This window comes from Helicoverpa zea, chromosome 3 (genome assembly GCF_022581195.2).
Source record: "Helicoverpa zea isolate HzStark_Cry1AcR chromosome 3, ilHelZeax1.1, whole genome shotgun sequence".
In the NCBI taxonomy this organism is placed as follows: Eukaryota; Metazoa; Arthropoda; class Insecta; order Lepidoptera; family Noctuidae; genus Helicoverpa; species Helicoverpa zea.
In genome coordinates, this window is record NC_061454.1 from 10,568,190 (window position 1) to 10,586,496 (window position 18,307).

The 18,307-nt window shown below is 33.9% G+C and overlaps 1 protein-coding gene across 2 annotated transcripts in view; it reads right to left on the bottom strand.

Moving 5' to 3' along the window:
* The window catches only part of LOC124645880 (monocarboxylate transporter 12), a 40,845-nt gene that overhangs the window by 16,350 nt on the left and 6,188 nt on the right, over positions 1-18,307 (bottom strand). Inside the window, exons 1-2 of one of the 2 annotated variants that reach the window (XM_047185854.1) lie at positions 10,886-11,064; positions 3,546-4,130 (exon numbers count right to left, since the gene is read on the bottom strand). In XM_047185854.1, coding sequence (XP_047041810.1) covers positions 3,546-3,699 — 154 coding nt within the window. In that variant the 5' untranslated portion in view covers positions 3,700-4,130; positions 10,886-11,064. Of the gene's footprint in view, positions 1-3,545; positions 4,131-10,885; positions 11,065-18,307 lie in introns of those variants that run through there. The other variant, XM_047185855.1, reaches the window with a different exon arrangement.

Sequence of the window (18,307 nt, forward strand, 5' to 3'; positions counted from 1 at the left end):
AATGTCCAGATCTACTTAGATAAAAGATGGTTTCATTTAGGTCTCCTGATAACCCAAATTATCTCTCATTTGACGGGAAATGACGTCAACGTGTAAGCTCTGTAATTTTGTTCTCTTTGTCACGCGATTCTCGCCCATAACAATGGCATTTGTCACGCTCGCCCAATACCTGCAGAATATCTGTGAAATACCGCGTATTATGAAGCCAACAATTACACGCTCTGAGCGGTAGATAAATAGAGGCGTAGAAACATCTACTTATTGCTCAAACACAAACACGTCAAATGAATAAACGCCATTTGATGGGATACAACTTGTTTGATTACGTGTACATTTTGTAGACACATGAAAATTTATCAAAAGCTTTAGTGCCAACAACGTGTGAAATCGTTGGATAGTAGAAATTTTATGCATCGATGCGCTACTACGCTGCACCGCAGCTTATTCTAATTCTGTGGGATTATTTTTACACTGACCCGAACGCATTCTAGCGCAGAAGAAAACGGAGTACATATTTTCAATGTGCAAGGTTTTAATTTACGACGAGGTGGTCTATAAGGTGTTGGTTCCTTTATAAGGCCATAATTGAACGCCTCTACTTGTGCGTAAATGTGTATGTGTATCCTCGCAATTGAGACAACGGGATTTCACATCCCCCTTGTTCGAGTCTAGAACAGTGGAAGAGCACTATAGTCACATTCATCGTCACGGTCTGATTATTTATTTGTGAAGGGATGAACTGTGGAGTAGGTGTCCGGACTATAAATATGAACGCTGACACGTCACGCAGATATAAATCCCGCGTCGGAAAATAAAGGACGTGACAAACGGATCTGTTGTGACTTCTGTTGTGTGGGCGCTTTAACGTCTATTCCAGTAAATAATATTCTCTGGCTTGAATGTTGAGGGTGATTTCAGAAAATTATCTTTATTAACGACTCTAAAATATTTATTTTTGTTTTATCTTCTTAAAATAATGTTATTTGAAGTACTTAAGCACTTAACGTAGAATCTGTAAAATATAATAGTAGATAACAACTATTATCTCCGTGTAATCAAACATCAATTACATTGCCATGAATGTTTGCAGTTAAATCACAGAAGCTGGTATCATAATGTTTGTTAAATAAAAGATATAAATAGTGCGAAGTTAAATAGGGCTTCTGAATGTACATGTATACGTTTTATGTGAAAATATGTACAAATACATTTAAATGTTTACATTTAGGTTCAAACAAGACATGTGGATATACAATGAGCGCGTAACTGCGTCATTATTCAGTGATAACACATTTTAAGAGCATTAAAACCTTGAAATAACAATGCACACATACGGACATTATATAAAAAAAACTACTTTCGTACTAAAACTATAGGAAAATTCCTAGGAAAGAAAACTTAATTAATTTTTTTTCTTCTATCTCATGAGTGAGGAAACCGGTCCTAATTTCACTTAGTGCCCAATTTTTCCAAAGGGCCCTATTGGTCGAAATAAAGATATGATAAAATATTAATGGTTTTGCAAAAAAATAAGGTCACATAATGAAACCTCCATCAGGTTTAGGTAGCCATTTGTAAATAGACGCCGACGGATGTCATCGACCCGCAGGCAGGTAAGTATATGTAGGAGAGGTAACAAAATGTTGTTATGGGTATTAAATGATTTATATATAGTATAAAAACTGGTATAATGAAGAGTTCATAATTACTATTGGTCAAGGTCACCATATAAGCTTGCTTGTTTCAGTAGGTCCATTTTCAGTTTTTACGTGATTTTTATTGCGGAGTGAATAGCTGAATTGCGATTGAAATTGTGTACATAAATCTAGACCTGTCGATGAAATATGTAGGTGTATAGATTGTAAGAAAGGCTAAGTATAAAGTGTAGTAAACCCTAACGCGGTGTCCTGCGTGAGCGACGAACGCGACGCGACGCGACGCTGCGAACGCGACGAACGCGATCAACTCAAAGGAATTCCCTACATGCGGCCTATGTGACAGTCTGCGGCGAGACGCGACGTAACGCGTACTTGTTTTGAGGGCGACCAGACGCGACACCGCGAACTATTCAGAAGCGTTGATTGTTGTGGGACAAAAAAAACATAAATATTAAAGAAATCGTTTATTAGTACAAACAAGTTGGAAGATTGTTGCTGTCTGTACTTTAAATATGAACTTTCAAGCAAAATTGTAACACAACTTCTCCATGATTTGAGAAGTAATGACCAAAATCACGTAGGACATCTGTCGCGTATAGCATCGCGTCGCATTACGTCGCGTCGTGTTGCGTCGCGTCGCGTCGCGTTCGTCGCTCACGCAGGACACCGCGTAAGAGCATGTATAAACAATGATCAAGCTTTTTATTTATTTAATGGGCTTTTACTTAAGGATCCTTTCGAGTCTATTTCTATATCAGTTCAGTACACATTAATTTTGAAGCAGAGGAATATTTTAGTAGGAGTTAAATATCAAGGTCTTTAGAGGATTAAATCGTTATAATGTTGTTAAAGGTTTTATAATAGCAGAGAGCGAAAGCTTTCCTGAATTAAATGATAAAGGGCGTGTTGCCTCGTCACTGTTACTATAGTTCGGCCATTCAGAGAATGCGTTCCTGACACGTCGCGATTGAACTGACGACGTAACTTTGCAATGGCGTTGCAGTTACGATAAAAATATTTTTGCTGGTTGTTTACCGTTTTAACAATTGAGGAGCATTAAAACAACATTATTATATCAATAATCAATGAATGTAGTTACGTCGTCAGTTCAATCGCGACGTGTCAGGAACGCATTCTCTGAATGGCCGAACTATAGCAGAAGTTCAATGCGGTAACCGGCTTCGTTGTTATTATAACTTATTACAGATTGACTAAATAGGAAAACGTCAAGAAAACAAAAGGATTTTCTAAATGTTAGAAAGTTAATAAGTTATGAAAATTACAATTGGAAAAACAAATATCTTGTTTTCAAGAGTGCCAATTCTAGTAGTTGAAGTTAAAGTCTAATGAGATTTTAAAAGAATGAAGATTTTGAAGAACAAAATTGTGGATAATTGTGGTCGTGGTGGCCCAGTGGGTAAAGGACAACCTCTCAAGTATGAGGACGCGTGTTCGATCCCAGGTCAGGCAAGTACCAATGCAACTTTTCTAAGTTTGTATGTACTTTCTAAGTATATCTTAGACACCATTGACTGTGTTTCGGATGGCACGTTAAACTGTAGGTGCGGCTGTCAGTGAACATCCTCGGCAGTCGTTACAAGTAGTCAGAAGCCAGTAAGTCTGACACCAGTCTAACCAACGGGTATCGGGTTGCCCGGGTAACTGGGTTGAGGAGGTCAGATAGGCAGTCGCTTCTTGTAAAACACTGGTACTCAGCTGAATCCGGATAGACTGGAAGCCGACCCCAACATGATTGGGAAAAGGCTCGGAGGATGATGATGAAAATTGTGGATAATTTTAAATATATCTACCTGCCTACTTATTTACAAGTGTGCAAACTATATCTATATTATTGAATAAAAATAAATAAAAGAAAATAATACTCACTGACAATATGGATCATGAACGAAGCGAAGACGACCATCCACCCCCATCCCCCATCGGGGGGCGGCGGCGGGCTGTCCGTGCTGTCGCGCGACGAATCCTGCGCCTGCGCACCGTTGCCGTTCTTCTCGCTTTTCTGCACCACGCCGTGAGACATCTTCAAGCTTGTACTACTCTCTTTGGCACGATATTACTTTAGCTGTATATACCTCCTTGCTCACTAAGGCTTCACTTGATATGAATACTTTAAACTCCCTAAATATATTTTTCTTATTATCCTTTAAAATCTGAGTTAATATTAAAAATATGTTTTACGTTATTTTAGTATATTGTCGCTAAGATATGTTATTGATTTATTATGTGCTTTATTATTTAGTAGGTATATTTATTTCCTATATAAAAGATTTGTAATTAAAAGAGCAGGGGAAGCGATTGAGGAAGAGATAATAGAAATAATGATGAGTGTTTAATTCTACGTGTGGTCATAGACCATGGTTTTTATATCTATCTGCGATTTAAGACTTCTGTGTCAAATATCGATGTGTTCCAGGATACGCAAAACATCTTCTTTTAGGTGTAAATTCTTATCTGAAACAAAAGTAAGTATCATCAGATATGTATATCAAGTCTATAAACAAAATGTGGTTCTAGGCGTCAGGTTATTTATAAAAACCAGAAAATATGAATGACTATTATATCTGTTTACACTCTACTTTGAAGACAGCTTTAAAAAATATCTTATGGTGAGTCACAGCTTTATTTTAGCAAAGTAATTTCGTAAGAAACTTATCATAAAGTTGGAGAATTCATAAAATAAAATGTACCTACGTATTTTGTAATAACTTGTCTGTCAGTACGGTCAAGGATTTGCTATTGTGTCAGATTTCAGTATCATATTTTTATGCTAAAATAATTGTGTAAGGGATATTTTATTACGACAAGTGTTTTGTCGGTTCGTAACGAATGACGTCACATTTCCAAAGTTCGCTTTGTAAAGGTCTGTCTGGCGCCACGAAGATTTACTTTTAAAGAGAACAGCTTATCATTATGTATGATTCTTTGAGATAGTAATATATTTCAAATATATCTCAGTAAGTCAAATATATCTCAGTACATATAGGCTATATAAATATTGGGTTTCATGGTTATCGTCCCAGACGGGTACTTTACGTAACATTTGAGTATTAAAATAAAAAACTACAATATTTGCGAAAGTAATGTGTCCTGATAAAATGTATTTTGTATGGAAGTTCCTTTAGTAAAGTGACATTATGTAAGAACTTTTAGTTGTTTGTTTCATCAATAATGTAAAGAGATAAAGTTTGATTGTTACCGTTAGCATCAAGGATTATTTAAATTGACGCACCGAAAAGGTCACTGAAAAACGAACGTAGGCACCTTCATCTGTGCCGGTGGATTACTTATAATATGTTTGCTGGCTTAAAATGCGAGAGTTTACATGTTTTGATACGTAAAGAAAAATGCACGTATAGTGGAAACCATGCTATATTATTATGTTTTATATCTAAACAAAATAGGAAGTCCTTATTTAGTTCCTAATTTATTTCTCCCAAGTCCTACAATTCATGCAAATACTTGATCAGAGATACGCTTGAGTTATGACATTTCTTACACAAACGTTGCCTTTGTAATACTGTATATAATTCTATTAGATGATTTCAGATAACATTTTATTACTTTGATATTAGATAATACAACTAAATTCTTTTATTAATAGCTAAATTAAATAAGTACAAAACATTTAATTTCAGTAATCAGATTCTCTTGTTGTCTTAATCTCCTAATTTCTTTTTATATGAGAATAAAAGCGCGTAAAATTAACAAAGTTTCGTCATTTCTATTATGTTAGATAATGGAGGCTATACCAATTTGTTTTGCATTAATAATAAATGAAGCTTCACATAGTTACAAAGTAGACGCGAATAAACCAACAGAAGCATGAAATTTGGCGTGTTTGAACAACGTCGAAATTGTTTTTGAACTGATAAACTCAATAAAAACAGTATTACGGCAAACAAAAAAGAAATAACAAAGTGTGGTATGTACCTACACATAAATATGAAAAAGTTTTAATTACCTACATATTTTTATACAGAAAATTTAAATGCAGTGTCTAGGTACACTATAACCTACACGTCTCTTTAAATAAAACCAATCGATATCACACCTTGGCGTTGTAAGTGATTTCTCGATAAGATAATTTTAATATGATTTTGGTTTGATTTACTGCTTCGTCATAAAGTATAACTGTAGGCATTTAACGTTTGATTAATAAAATATATGTTCGGAATTATTCCAGATTATGTCTTACGTTTCACCTTAAGATTTTACGATAGGATATTTATCAATGACTTTAATAATATTTAGGTATCAGATTTTAAGTTCAATAAAGTTAATTGACAGATAAACTGTAATAATAAACACTAAAGAAGAGAAACCTAACCTTCTTTTAAAGGAACTTCTCAGAAGGAAAATGAATTGCTTAATTCATTTCTACAGTTAAGTGAGTATTTGAGTACTTTTAAAGCGAGATTTTAATCGATTCATTTAATTAACATTTTGCAGAATGGAACTAATTCTCTCTTTTTGTGTGTTTAAGTACGCGTATAAAGCCATAAAATGTAATTACCACATCTTGATTATTACAAGTAATTTTTGCGGAAAACCAATTATAACCAAATGAAAGAAAGAAACGGACAGAGAATTCATAGACAATGTCGCAATATAAAATGTATAGGAAATCATTGTCCATAAACATGATTGATGTACAAAGTAGATATCGGTACTCCAAAAGGGCCTTCCCGAAACTCTGATAAATATATCTGTTGCTTCCCACGTGATAGTAATTCTACGTACAAATTTGACGTAGGCCATCCTCACAACGCTTTCACACTAGTAGATTTTCCGTACGGTTTTTTTTCGAAAGAATCGTACGGGCGGGTACTAAGTGCGCAGCAAACAATGACAACCGCATCACTGGTTTTTTGTCGCGCACATAAAAATCGAACGGAAAATCCGGCAGTGTGTAACCGCTGACAGAGATGGGACCACCCTGTGGCATAGATTAAGTACCGATATTGCGTGGGTACTAAATATTGAATAGATAATAATGTTGTTTAGATAGCGCTTTTCATGAACAAGCAATTTTTCGTAATTATCACAGATAGATATTAGCATGTTGTTGTAGCAACTGAGGTCACAATTTTTTGATTATTATTTCATGTACACGTGTCTACTTGTGACTTGATATAATGTCCTTTAGAACATTTATGACATATCAATCAATGTGTAACTTATGCATGATAGATAGATAAGACTGTCTTGATAGTAAGCCCTTTATTCATAAAAAGTGTCGTCTGCGAACGATCGATAAAATGTTATCGATAAATCTGTCAATGACATTAAGATATCACGTGAACCTAGGGTTATACTTAGTTCCTTTAGAAGGTTTATATGATAGAACTGTTCTAGCTTGAGCAGTTCAAAGGACGCTTCTTGTTTAGAAACGAGCATTGAATACTTATGTACTGCGACTTGGCGATTTCAAAGTATGGTCCTTGTTGAGACAAAGTTTCCTTAACATCTTTTCGCTCGTCGTGAGTTACATTTTAAATATATTTTTGAGCAGATACCTCTTTTCCGAATTGCATTATATATCACAGACCTTTATCGCAGGTACAAAAGGTATTTTAGATTAGATGATTTTGAAATACATAATTAATAAGCATGCAAAAACAATTAATAAGAAGTTACAACTAAAGCTAAGTTTAACAACCCGATACAATATAATTTATGCAATAGTTTCTGAGAAACAAGATCATAACAATAATTAATTACGCATCACGCTTTGCCTTTAGAGGTACTTGAGTACTCTCACATTGATGTGGAATAATCCGATACATTGAATACATGTTATACATTAATGGTTGAAACTACTAGTAGTAAGGATTATGTATGTACGTTTCTTCATTAGTCTGGTGTACATAATGTAATGTAATTTATAATATAACCATAAGCTGGTTAAATGGTTCACGTTATGGCAGGAATAAGATTCTATCAGATATTGTAAGAACGTTAGTTGTACTGACTATAGTTTTATACTATAGGTTATGTTTTGTAAGTTAATCCCTCACACAGCTTAGACTACTGAACAGATTTCACCAAAACTTTGATTGAAATTGATCCCGATACAACTTGAAGACTTACAGTTGTTTACTTCTAGTTCTTTCTATTACGAGTTCCGTGATTGATTACATGACTAACTGATGGAGTAAGCTCTGGGTAAACCACAGAAAACTTAGCATGAAATGTAGAAGCCATTTACTATGCCGTCAGAGTAATATATCCTTCGCAACCCCGTGGTGTAAACGCGCAGTGCGAAAGGATTTTACCATATCGACCGCTAGTTGCGCACACTGTAACTTCGTAAGTTATTCTAGGATACATTTTTTTATGGTAATATTCATGTTAAAATTATATTGTTCCAAAAGTTATAAAATTGCAACCAATGTATATGCTTTAGAATATTTTAAATTTTTTGCGAAACTGTTCCCAAAAACATGGTGTTGATTTTCCAGGAGCAGGATTTTTTTCCTCATTCGATGAGGAAGAACAGCATCAACTACTGACTAGATAAATAGATACAAATTTTCTTTATAAAGCAAATTGTAACCGGAATAAACATGTTTATCACGAGCCAGTAGTTCCGATATGGTGTAAGACGTTGTGAGATGACGCACGTGACGATTGCCCCTAGCTGGTGTCTGTTATCGCGGAGATAAAAGGTCGGTTACGTTCCTGTTACACCCCAAACCGTACATTGTTACATCACTATTCAGTATCGATATTTGTTACGTATCGACAGTTATGTAAACTTCGGAATTCCACCTTAATTATATTGCGCAATAGGGCATATATTTTTATAGTTTTTTATGATTCATATAAATAACCATTCTAGTTAAGTAAAACATCCCATGGACGACGATGATTCTAACACAGATGCTAACTTATGAAGATGAAATAAATATGACATTAAATAGGATTAACAACAATAATATAATACAAAACTGAGATACATAATTGTAAACTTAGAAACTCCAAAAATGATGCATTTTTATCTAAGGACGTAACTTAAAATGTTGGATATAAACTACTTACAATTGTTTGGATGATTAACACAGATTTTTCCGCAAACAATTAGCTTTGTTAAAGACTGAGTCATATCGGACATTACGATGTGTGATCATGAGAAATATTGAAATAATCGCCTAATTGAAACAATTCGCAGATGGTGTTAGCAGTATTAATTACTACGCAGGTGGTTCTGAGGCCTTCATCATTTTTGGGTTTGGGTCTTGTATTCTCTTTTTCTACAATTAGGTGTATTCAGTAGAAGTAGTTGCTTTAACAAACGTAACATAGCAATACGTGATCATGATAAGTATATGACTATTATTTATGTAGTTACAAAAAATATATATAGTTACTTGCCCTGTGTTTACTTGTGAGGTTTTTGGCAATACATTGAAAGCTTGATTAGGGTCCAAAATTTGCTACTCAGGAAGATGACCCTTGAGTTATCTTTCACTAATTATGAGGTTGTAAAGCGCCATTGAAAGCCCTGAAACTCGAAATGTGTCGATATTCAGAGGGGTGTTATCGGGGCTTATCTCTGAAACTTTCAGGAGTCAACAGGGACGAGAAGGTGAATTAATTATGTGCGCTACTGGCCAGGTATTATTAATAAGGTTGAACTTTAGGTTACAATTTTAATGGACATTCTATTTCTACTGTTTAAGAATTTATTCCACTATATATAATTTGTCTCCAGTTGTCCTTTTTTTAGCAGAATATTATAATTATTTAGTTGAATCGATCAGTAAAATATGATGCCCTCAATATTAATAATGGACACCCATGAAAATCGATCGGATTCCAGGTATTACCGGCATTATTTAAGACTAAGTAACTCTAGAAAATACATGATTATATTTTGCTTCAGGTGTATCATACATGACCTTGCCAACAAAATATCGAAAACATTCTTATCATACGTGTTCAAGCGGATTTGTAGCTGACCCCAACAAATATGAAAGAAGATTTAGTTGTCAGTTCCATTTACATATTTCAACCTGGATTACGTCCATTTCAACCTAGATATTTGTTATTTTTGACTGATAAAGCTGTTGCAGCCTGATATGCGGATAAAATATTGTAATCTGCAATGCAATGTTTTATCTTGTTGTTAAAGATTAAAATAGTCGAGAGAAAAATATATGTTATGAATACATTCGTAAACAATGGAGTTTAGTATTGCTAACATGTAAGCGCTTTTAATATAAATAAAATTCTTCATGGAGATTATTTTACAAAGCAGAAGAGATTATAAAATTGTATTCATGTGAACAGAAACAATTATTTACATACGTACTTATGAAGCAACTAATTCACAAATATCTTCACCGCTTGATAGGTATTTCTTTCACTATATTTGTTGACAAACGATCGAAACAATTTAGAAGCAATGTTTTGATGTCCTGTAGGCATGGTCACCATAAATCATTATAAAAATGACTAAAGTTGGGACATCGCCGTCCACGGTCAGAGATGCCATACAATTGGCCCCGAAATAACCAATTAACACGCATTGTTCATATGATAACAGAGTTAGTGTGTCAAACGTAGTACTAGGAACCATGTAATAGTATCAATGGCCTTATTGAGTACCATTAGGGTAACCAAATAATTAGTGGGAACAAAGGAATTGATAATAATTAAGTTAATGAGATAGGTTCAATGCATAATGCATCATTAAAGGTAAATGTTTACGAGTTTCTACATAACTAGAACTAATGTTAATTTTGTTTATTTCAATCGTCTGCTTACTGCGCAAATGCAGCATTACAATTTAATTTATCAGCATGAACAGTAGGTATTTATCGTATAAATACAAAGAATTTTATAAATACCAAAATGCTAATGCGATTGTACTTCGTGTGCTACATTATTTATAATTATTGCATGTTAGAAACATCTGGCTCAATAATAAACAAAACAAACTACGAGGTTGCCGATTATAGTCTTTGTTTTTAAAAACTGCATGTCAGATGCGCGCCAAAAATAACACAACGCACGTGGTTCTACGTTTCTGTAACATGCACTACAGTCATTTAAAATTAAATTAGCGATTCTACTGAAAACTAAGGCACACTAAGACTCAGGGGCACGATGATTTGTAATAAAAATAAACCAATAGACGTGACGCCCTAAAAAAATCATCATTTTAGCACTAAGAAAACAAAAACAAAAGAAAGTACACTCACAGTAAATAACAAAGTCAATTAGTCTTAACTGTATAAAATTGCAGTTCTTGAAAGTTTGTTTTAAATTAAAACACTTTTTATGTGAACTACGTCACGAAGAAAAACTCAGAAAACACTGTCGGCGCTGACGTGACGTATCTAGTGACCGGGCGTCCAATCGCGCGCGCTCCCGCCCTCTGACTGACAACGAAAATAACAGATAACCGAGGAAACACACGCCTGATATTTATTTGATAAAGTATTTATTTGAAAATGGAATAAAGAACATTGTTTGAACTGAGCTGAGCAAAGAGGATGCGGTAATAATAATATGATTTTTCAACACTATTTGGTTTTCGTTGATAGGTGCATGATATGAAATAATTTGAATCACTTTTTCTGCGGAATTAAGACAAGTAACGGAGATATCAGTGTGTATTTAACATTACTTAAAACTATTTAAAAGTCTACAAGTTACTTCTACAATAATTATCCAAAGAATTTGGAAAACTTACCAAATATTACGTAAGTAAAAAAACACTATTATAGCTATTTGCTCGTTTTGCAAAATTGCATATTTTTACGTATTAGTGACTCGTAAACTAAAAATGTCAAATCCATTCAACCGCTGCGTGAGAAAATAAAAACATCAGCTGTTTAGACAATTTTCTACTGAAAAAAAGAAACAATAGTTCTCCAATTTTTATTATGGCACCTGTCGAGGACAAATCATTCGCCTATCTTTATACATCTATCAAGATCAGTATTGAGGACAAAAAGTTAAGATATCTTTATACGATACTAGCTTCCGCCCGCGGCTTCGCCCGCGTAGAGTTCGGTTATATAGCGTTTTCAAGAGAATTCTTCAAAAGTCCGGGATAAAAACTATCCTATTTTCTTTCTCACGGTCAACTCTATCTTTGTACCAAATTTTATTAAAATCAGTTCAGTGGTTTAGACGTGAAAGCGAAACAGACAGACAGAGTTACTTTCGCATTTATAATATTAGTAAGTAGGGATATGTTTCTCGGCATCAAAGGTATCTCTCGTTTCAGTTACTAGGTCAGATAAAATTATCTAAGCGATTTGTAGGGCTAGAAAAACTCGCCGATACCCGGTCGGCAGTTTACAAGAAAACCATTTGGCTTGACGATAATTTTTCATGTTTTTGCAATAGGACAATTCTACAGTTATATAAGTGTGTAAGAATGATTAATAACTTTTATGATGTTTTATTCTTTGCTTTTATGTCGACGTAGGACAATTATGGTACATTATTTGAGGAGAATAAAATTTATTGAAATATTTATTTATTATATTCGTAAAAGATTTCTATGTTTGCTGTCATTACGAAATTGTTGACTAGGGAAATTCTTTTATCTAAATCCTCTTTAAATGATGTAAAATAAATGAGTTCCTCAACATCTTTTATCGTGCAATTATCTTTCCATCTACTTTAAGGAAAACTCAAATAAATACACAACGAACAGGTTTTTCCTGTTCCTGTTTACGAAACACATTTTCGCCTTTAAGATACACCTATGGAATTTTATTTAACAAGAAAATAATATTATTCCTATAAAATCTACACTTGTTATGCATAAGTACCATGGGAAAGTTTCCGCCTCTCAACATGCGTATTATCAATTCAAATATAAAGAGAAACCTCTTTTTGTTTGTTTGTTTTTACCTTAAACTACTGAACTGATTTGAAAAATTCTTTCACTGTTATATAGTTACACCATTCCCGACTAACATAGGCTACATTTCATACGGCTACGGGTTCCCCCGGGACACGGGCGAAACCGCGGGAAAACGGCTAGTAGAAAATATTTATGAAGGGATTTTCTTAATTTCCGAAGTACATGGATAATCCTATATGATACGAGATGTATCCGGATCTCTCATCGTTTGACGTTCCCACTGGGATAGTAAACGGCGCTTAATTCTTCATCACTTTTTTTTTTCTTTTAGGTAGTAAACACAATAAAATGCATTGAAGTTATGTTGCTTAGAATATGCTCAACATACAACAGAAGGCTTGCTAGGTAAGCATGATCAATATATTACTTTAATCATTTTATATATGCTTTAAGTTATTATAAGTCCATCTGCGTACAAGAATGATAAGTGCAATTGATCATGCCCTCATTCTCATGTAGTTTGTCGTTTGGATCGGAGGCACGAGGGCTGAGGTCGACTGGTCTGCAAACATACCGCAGGCAAGGCTGCTTGACTTTAATTGCTTTGAACATTAATTCAATCGTAAGAAAACCTATTTACGATTGGCTGACGACCTACTGTGCGACTGTTGACACAAATACTTAAACTTTTAGAATAGATATAAGTATTACTAAGGGAATATATTGGAGTTAGTATTTGTAACATTATTAGGAAAATCCGTGATTTCAACTTTACTATAAACATAGAATCGATTTTATGTACTAGGAATCAAATATAAAGATCATCTTATCGTCCCAGACATGTCAGATTGAACAGAAGCGAATAGGTTACTCAAGTGCGCCGTTCTGTCAGTCGATGTCAGCCAGTTATCTGCCTCTTCTGAATATATTACAAATACTTGGTTATCTCGTAGGCGTTACCTTTTATTACACATTTTCAGTATCTTCAAAATGCTTCTGCGCCATATTTGAAATGCGTTTTATTGTACCAAAATAGCTGCTTATCTCAGCTGTCATTTGAATACAGAAAATCTGAATCCCTTGCATGACTTCATTTGACATGAGTAGGCGTATTGAAAACATTAATCGAAACAAAGAAAAGTACAACATTACTCATCAATAACAGTAGCGTTTTAATTAATGTCCCCTCATTATTCCGGCATCATGTTTACGTATATTTGTACCGCGGCACTCTAAAGGTCACTGCCGTACCGTACCAGTGCATTTCACTCCCCGCCTCAAAGAAAGAAAGATGTTCGCTTTGTCTTAAAATTCTTTATTCAGAAGCGTATTCCCGGCATTTCTCTTTTACGTGTGCATTTGGTAGCATTCCAGATTTAGGTGTGGTTCCTCATTTAAAAGTTATTGAAGTGCTTCCAATTTTCTCTGTGACGTGGATGTTGTGGCTGTTTTATGTTATCCTTGCTGGTTTTCCCGGATAGTCAATCTCTTATATGTATATCAAATGGACTTAAAACTACTAAATATACGCTTGTCTTTATTTTGCATTTTGTGTTTGTTACGTTAAATATCTTTTTTACCCAAGAATTTTTCGTATTGTAGATTCTCTTACAAAATTACACTATGCATACCTAAAACGCCTACACTTGATACAATTTATTCGTCCCGTGCGGGGAAAACCGTACGCTGCAGTTTTTGAAAAAGAATGCAGAAAAGCAAAATAAAGCGGGAATACCCTTAGAGTTGGTTCGTTCATAAACGTTATTAGGTTTAGTATTAGCTATATCTAAATCTAAACAATACAAAAGGTTCAGTGTACTTCTTATCGCTGTTACTTACGGGATTTTACTTATCTTAGCTCCAACAATAATAACGGTAGCTGTTTTTACGATGGAGAATTAAATATTGACAAAGCGTTTTTTCACATGGAAACCATTTTACCAAGAATTTATCAATTAATTTTCCGTCCCACCAAACTCTTAATAAACCCATGTACTTATAATAAAGTAAATATCTCTTACATAGTATCTTGTTCTTTGAAGAAAATTTCAAAGTAGAAGAGAAACAAAATTGTTCAATAACATAGTTGAATAGACTTATTATCTCGTTGGAGCGATGGCGTACGGCTAATGGAATAGAGAAGCGTAAAAATTGGAGAATAAACACATCGTTCATCGAAACAGTATTCGCACAATTGATTTGCCACCACAGTACAATGTCTGTAGGGTTGTCATAGGAGGGTTAAATTCTTTAAAATTTACCTACATGCTTAGAGTACTTAGTTGGTTTGCATTCACTGTGGACAGATCGGTTAGGTCAGATCAGTGCAGGAAAGTGTAAGTACTTACCTCGCTTATAACCGAAAAATATATTTGTATCAAGTACTTCAGGAGGGTTCGCTGGGGATATTGTTGCGCCACTTCTCCTTCCTAGCAAAAATATGTAGGAAATGGTGAAAGGTGGGCGTTTTGGGGGATCTCTTGTAAATTTTGACGTTCAAAAAATGCTGTTTTGTAGCCAAGTTTCAATAAATGAGTTTGAGTTTGAGGAGATTACCAAAATTGACTTCTGTACTGAATTTGTATCTGCGCTTATGAATGACATAGAATAAAACGAGTGTATTTTTAGACACGCATAAAGTGAATTACTTTGTTGAAAAAGAATGATTATTTGAGAGCTATTTGATCAGGTATAATGTAAGTACTTAATATTGTTAAAGGTCTACTTTAGATAAAAGCTTGGCAGTAAGCTCATGATCGAATAGCTGTGTACCTAACCGATCTCTTTACCCTTTTATTCATTTCTTTCCACAGTTTTTACTTGAGTAATGAGATTGTACTCTTTCATTTTCCAGCGAGGAATATACATATTTTTCATTGGTGGTGAATGTGGTGATGCTCATGTAACGTTTACACTAAATTATAGCTTTCTTTATAATGTTAAACATGGGAGCGTATAAGTTCAGACATGTTATTATTGTACAATGTCCATGAGTCAGGGTTCATGCATGACTCAGCTAGAATGTGTCATCAATCTTGTTCGTTTTGTTATTTTTGTGTTACAATTATTGATAATGCTATTTTTCTTGTTAATAAATTATGTTACGTCTAATGTATAAAAAAAAAACTTAATTATGGTAGTTATAATATCGTTACGAATTCATTCATAATGAGGTCTTTAATTTTCTCATACTAATTGGGAACTGATACGGGACTTTTGAGTGTCAAATAAATGTCAAATAAAAATGAGAATAGTAACGGTTTATAATAGTAGAGAATTATAAAAAACAGTCATTAATTCAGTTCAATAATAAACCACTAAATTACTGTGTTTTCCCTTCATATCTGGACCTAGAAATGGAAATACAGGACAAGCACCACTACGGCACGCGCTGCTCAAAGACTGTCACAGTCCCGTATATTCGGAACATATGGCGAACCTACTTTAAGCCACGTTTTCGCTAAAACCTCAGCATTTAGGCCTTCGACAGAATTGAGCACTTAAAGGATCGCTTATCCGCCTTTGTGAATCCCGTGTGTTTGCTAATGGCTTTTAAGGTGTTTGAAAGCTATTTGAGGACTCATTATCATTACGGGTATTAGGGAAAATATGGCTAGTGGAATAAAATTATGTCAACAGGCAAATTCTCTAATAATTGAGCCAACAGCAGTATTGTGTCCTTGAATTTAAGTGGTAGAAATGTTAAACAATGAAAAGTTTAGCTACTGAAACTTTGTATGTCGGTAATTTCATGAAGGGTTTACTACACGTATCATGGGAACTTCTAGTAAAACAGACAGAAATTAGAAATGTTTATTTAGTTTGTCTATGTTGGATATGGGTGCAGGTGAGACAAAGAAAACACATGTATCCTGAACGACTGTTATATTTCGAATGCAAGAACGTACGATTAAAGTGAACATTGAATGATTGAATGTTTGACGAATGATTGAAGTAGGTATGCTTTATATAATCTTGGATATTTGTAAAGGAGGTATTATACGTACATCGTGCGTATATTCCAACAGCCCCCCTCAAATGTACAAGCATTTTATACAATCATAAGTCAAAAATCGTTTACCCAAACTTGGCTGCAAAACAGCACCTTTTGAACGTCAGGAATTTATAAAAGACAGTCCCCAAAACGCCCACCTTTCACCACTTCCTATGTGTTTTTACTGGGAAGAAGAAGTGGCGCAACAAACTCCCCAGCAACACATGTCTGTCTGTAGGTTAGAAGAACCTTAAACATTGTTTGATATATAAAGTATACAATACAATTTGTACATTGCAGTATAGGACAATATGCAATATTTACATACACTTTATACAGTCATAAATAGTACCTGCTGCATATCAAATTACAATAACTTTGATCAACAGCTTAGATTATAAACATAATAGCATTCTAAATAAAATCATTGAACTGAAATTATTCAAAAATTTACATTAAGTTCAACTTAATTCTAAAAACTTTGCATCATAAGTCAAAGTCAAAACATTTACTTCATTTAGACCATAACAAGCACTTATGAAAGTCAAAAACATAAATAAGTTTGATTCTAGTTGCTCATTCCAACATTAGCTTCCTATGGATAAGAACAGGCAAGTAACTCCATGGTTACTTTTTTTTTTTTTTAAAATACATAGTATGGTATTACAGTTTATATGTATTGATACATACAATAACAGCATGCGAAGGTCATGTAGAATCACAAACAAAAACATATGAGAATTAAATTACCATTAAAATGCTTCATGCTTCAAATTTTCATGTTTCACGAAAATGCATGAGTCAAATACCATTTATAAGAATAATTATTAAACATGATATGAATCTTTTAATGTACTTTGTAACTTATCTTGTAATAAGTATAAACATTCACATATTTTACATTAATTAATACTTTTATATGTACATATTTTGTCACCAGACAAATAGTCAAAGGAAAAATACAATTTTACTAGCTGGTAAAATTTTAATTTGGTTATTAATTAGATATTGTTATGTCCTATGGAGCAGGACCACCACATTTCTAAGCATTTTTATCTTGAACTTAATGTTCTAACTTATAATATGCTTTCTTAAAAAGTGTGGCTTTTTTATATATGAGTTTTAAACCTCATGTCATTCAGTTCCAGACTGTTGCCTGGTTGTCTGGTATTTTGTTATTACATTTACTTATTTATTTACATATACAACCTTACATCTACCCTTACAGGACGTGCCTAATGCGGCAGATGGGTTCTTATTAATTCTAAACTAAACTAAAAACACATAAATAACACATCACATCACATCACACAAATCAACACATAAAAACTTAACTAAATTCGTCACAATATCGTTTGTGATTTGTAGGATTATTAGCGATGCTAATACAACTGTTATTAACTTCATATATCATCATTGTCTGTTTTATCAGAATAGAACTATGTTATAATGATTTTATCCAAATAGCTTCTCTTATAGCTTCAAATAAGCATATATTCAGCTTCTGTTGAGGAACCGGCGACTATTTTGTTTCCGTGTATTCCACGAATTTGTACAATTATCAAACACTTTAATTATGTGATCTGTTGTACTTTTGCGGTCAATAACGTCGCCTCAACCGATCAGAATCTGCATACCCTGCCATCAGTTGTTTGTAATCACATTTCACATAGGTCAGCTTTAATTTAAGAGTTCCTTTTATGTATCTCAAAAGATGTTTTAACCACTTCCATAACTTCATTAATTTTACTTTGATACTGACTTATAATACCTATAGCAGCACAAATATTTGGTCATGTACTAAGC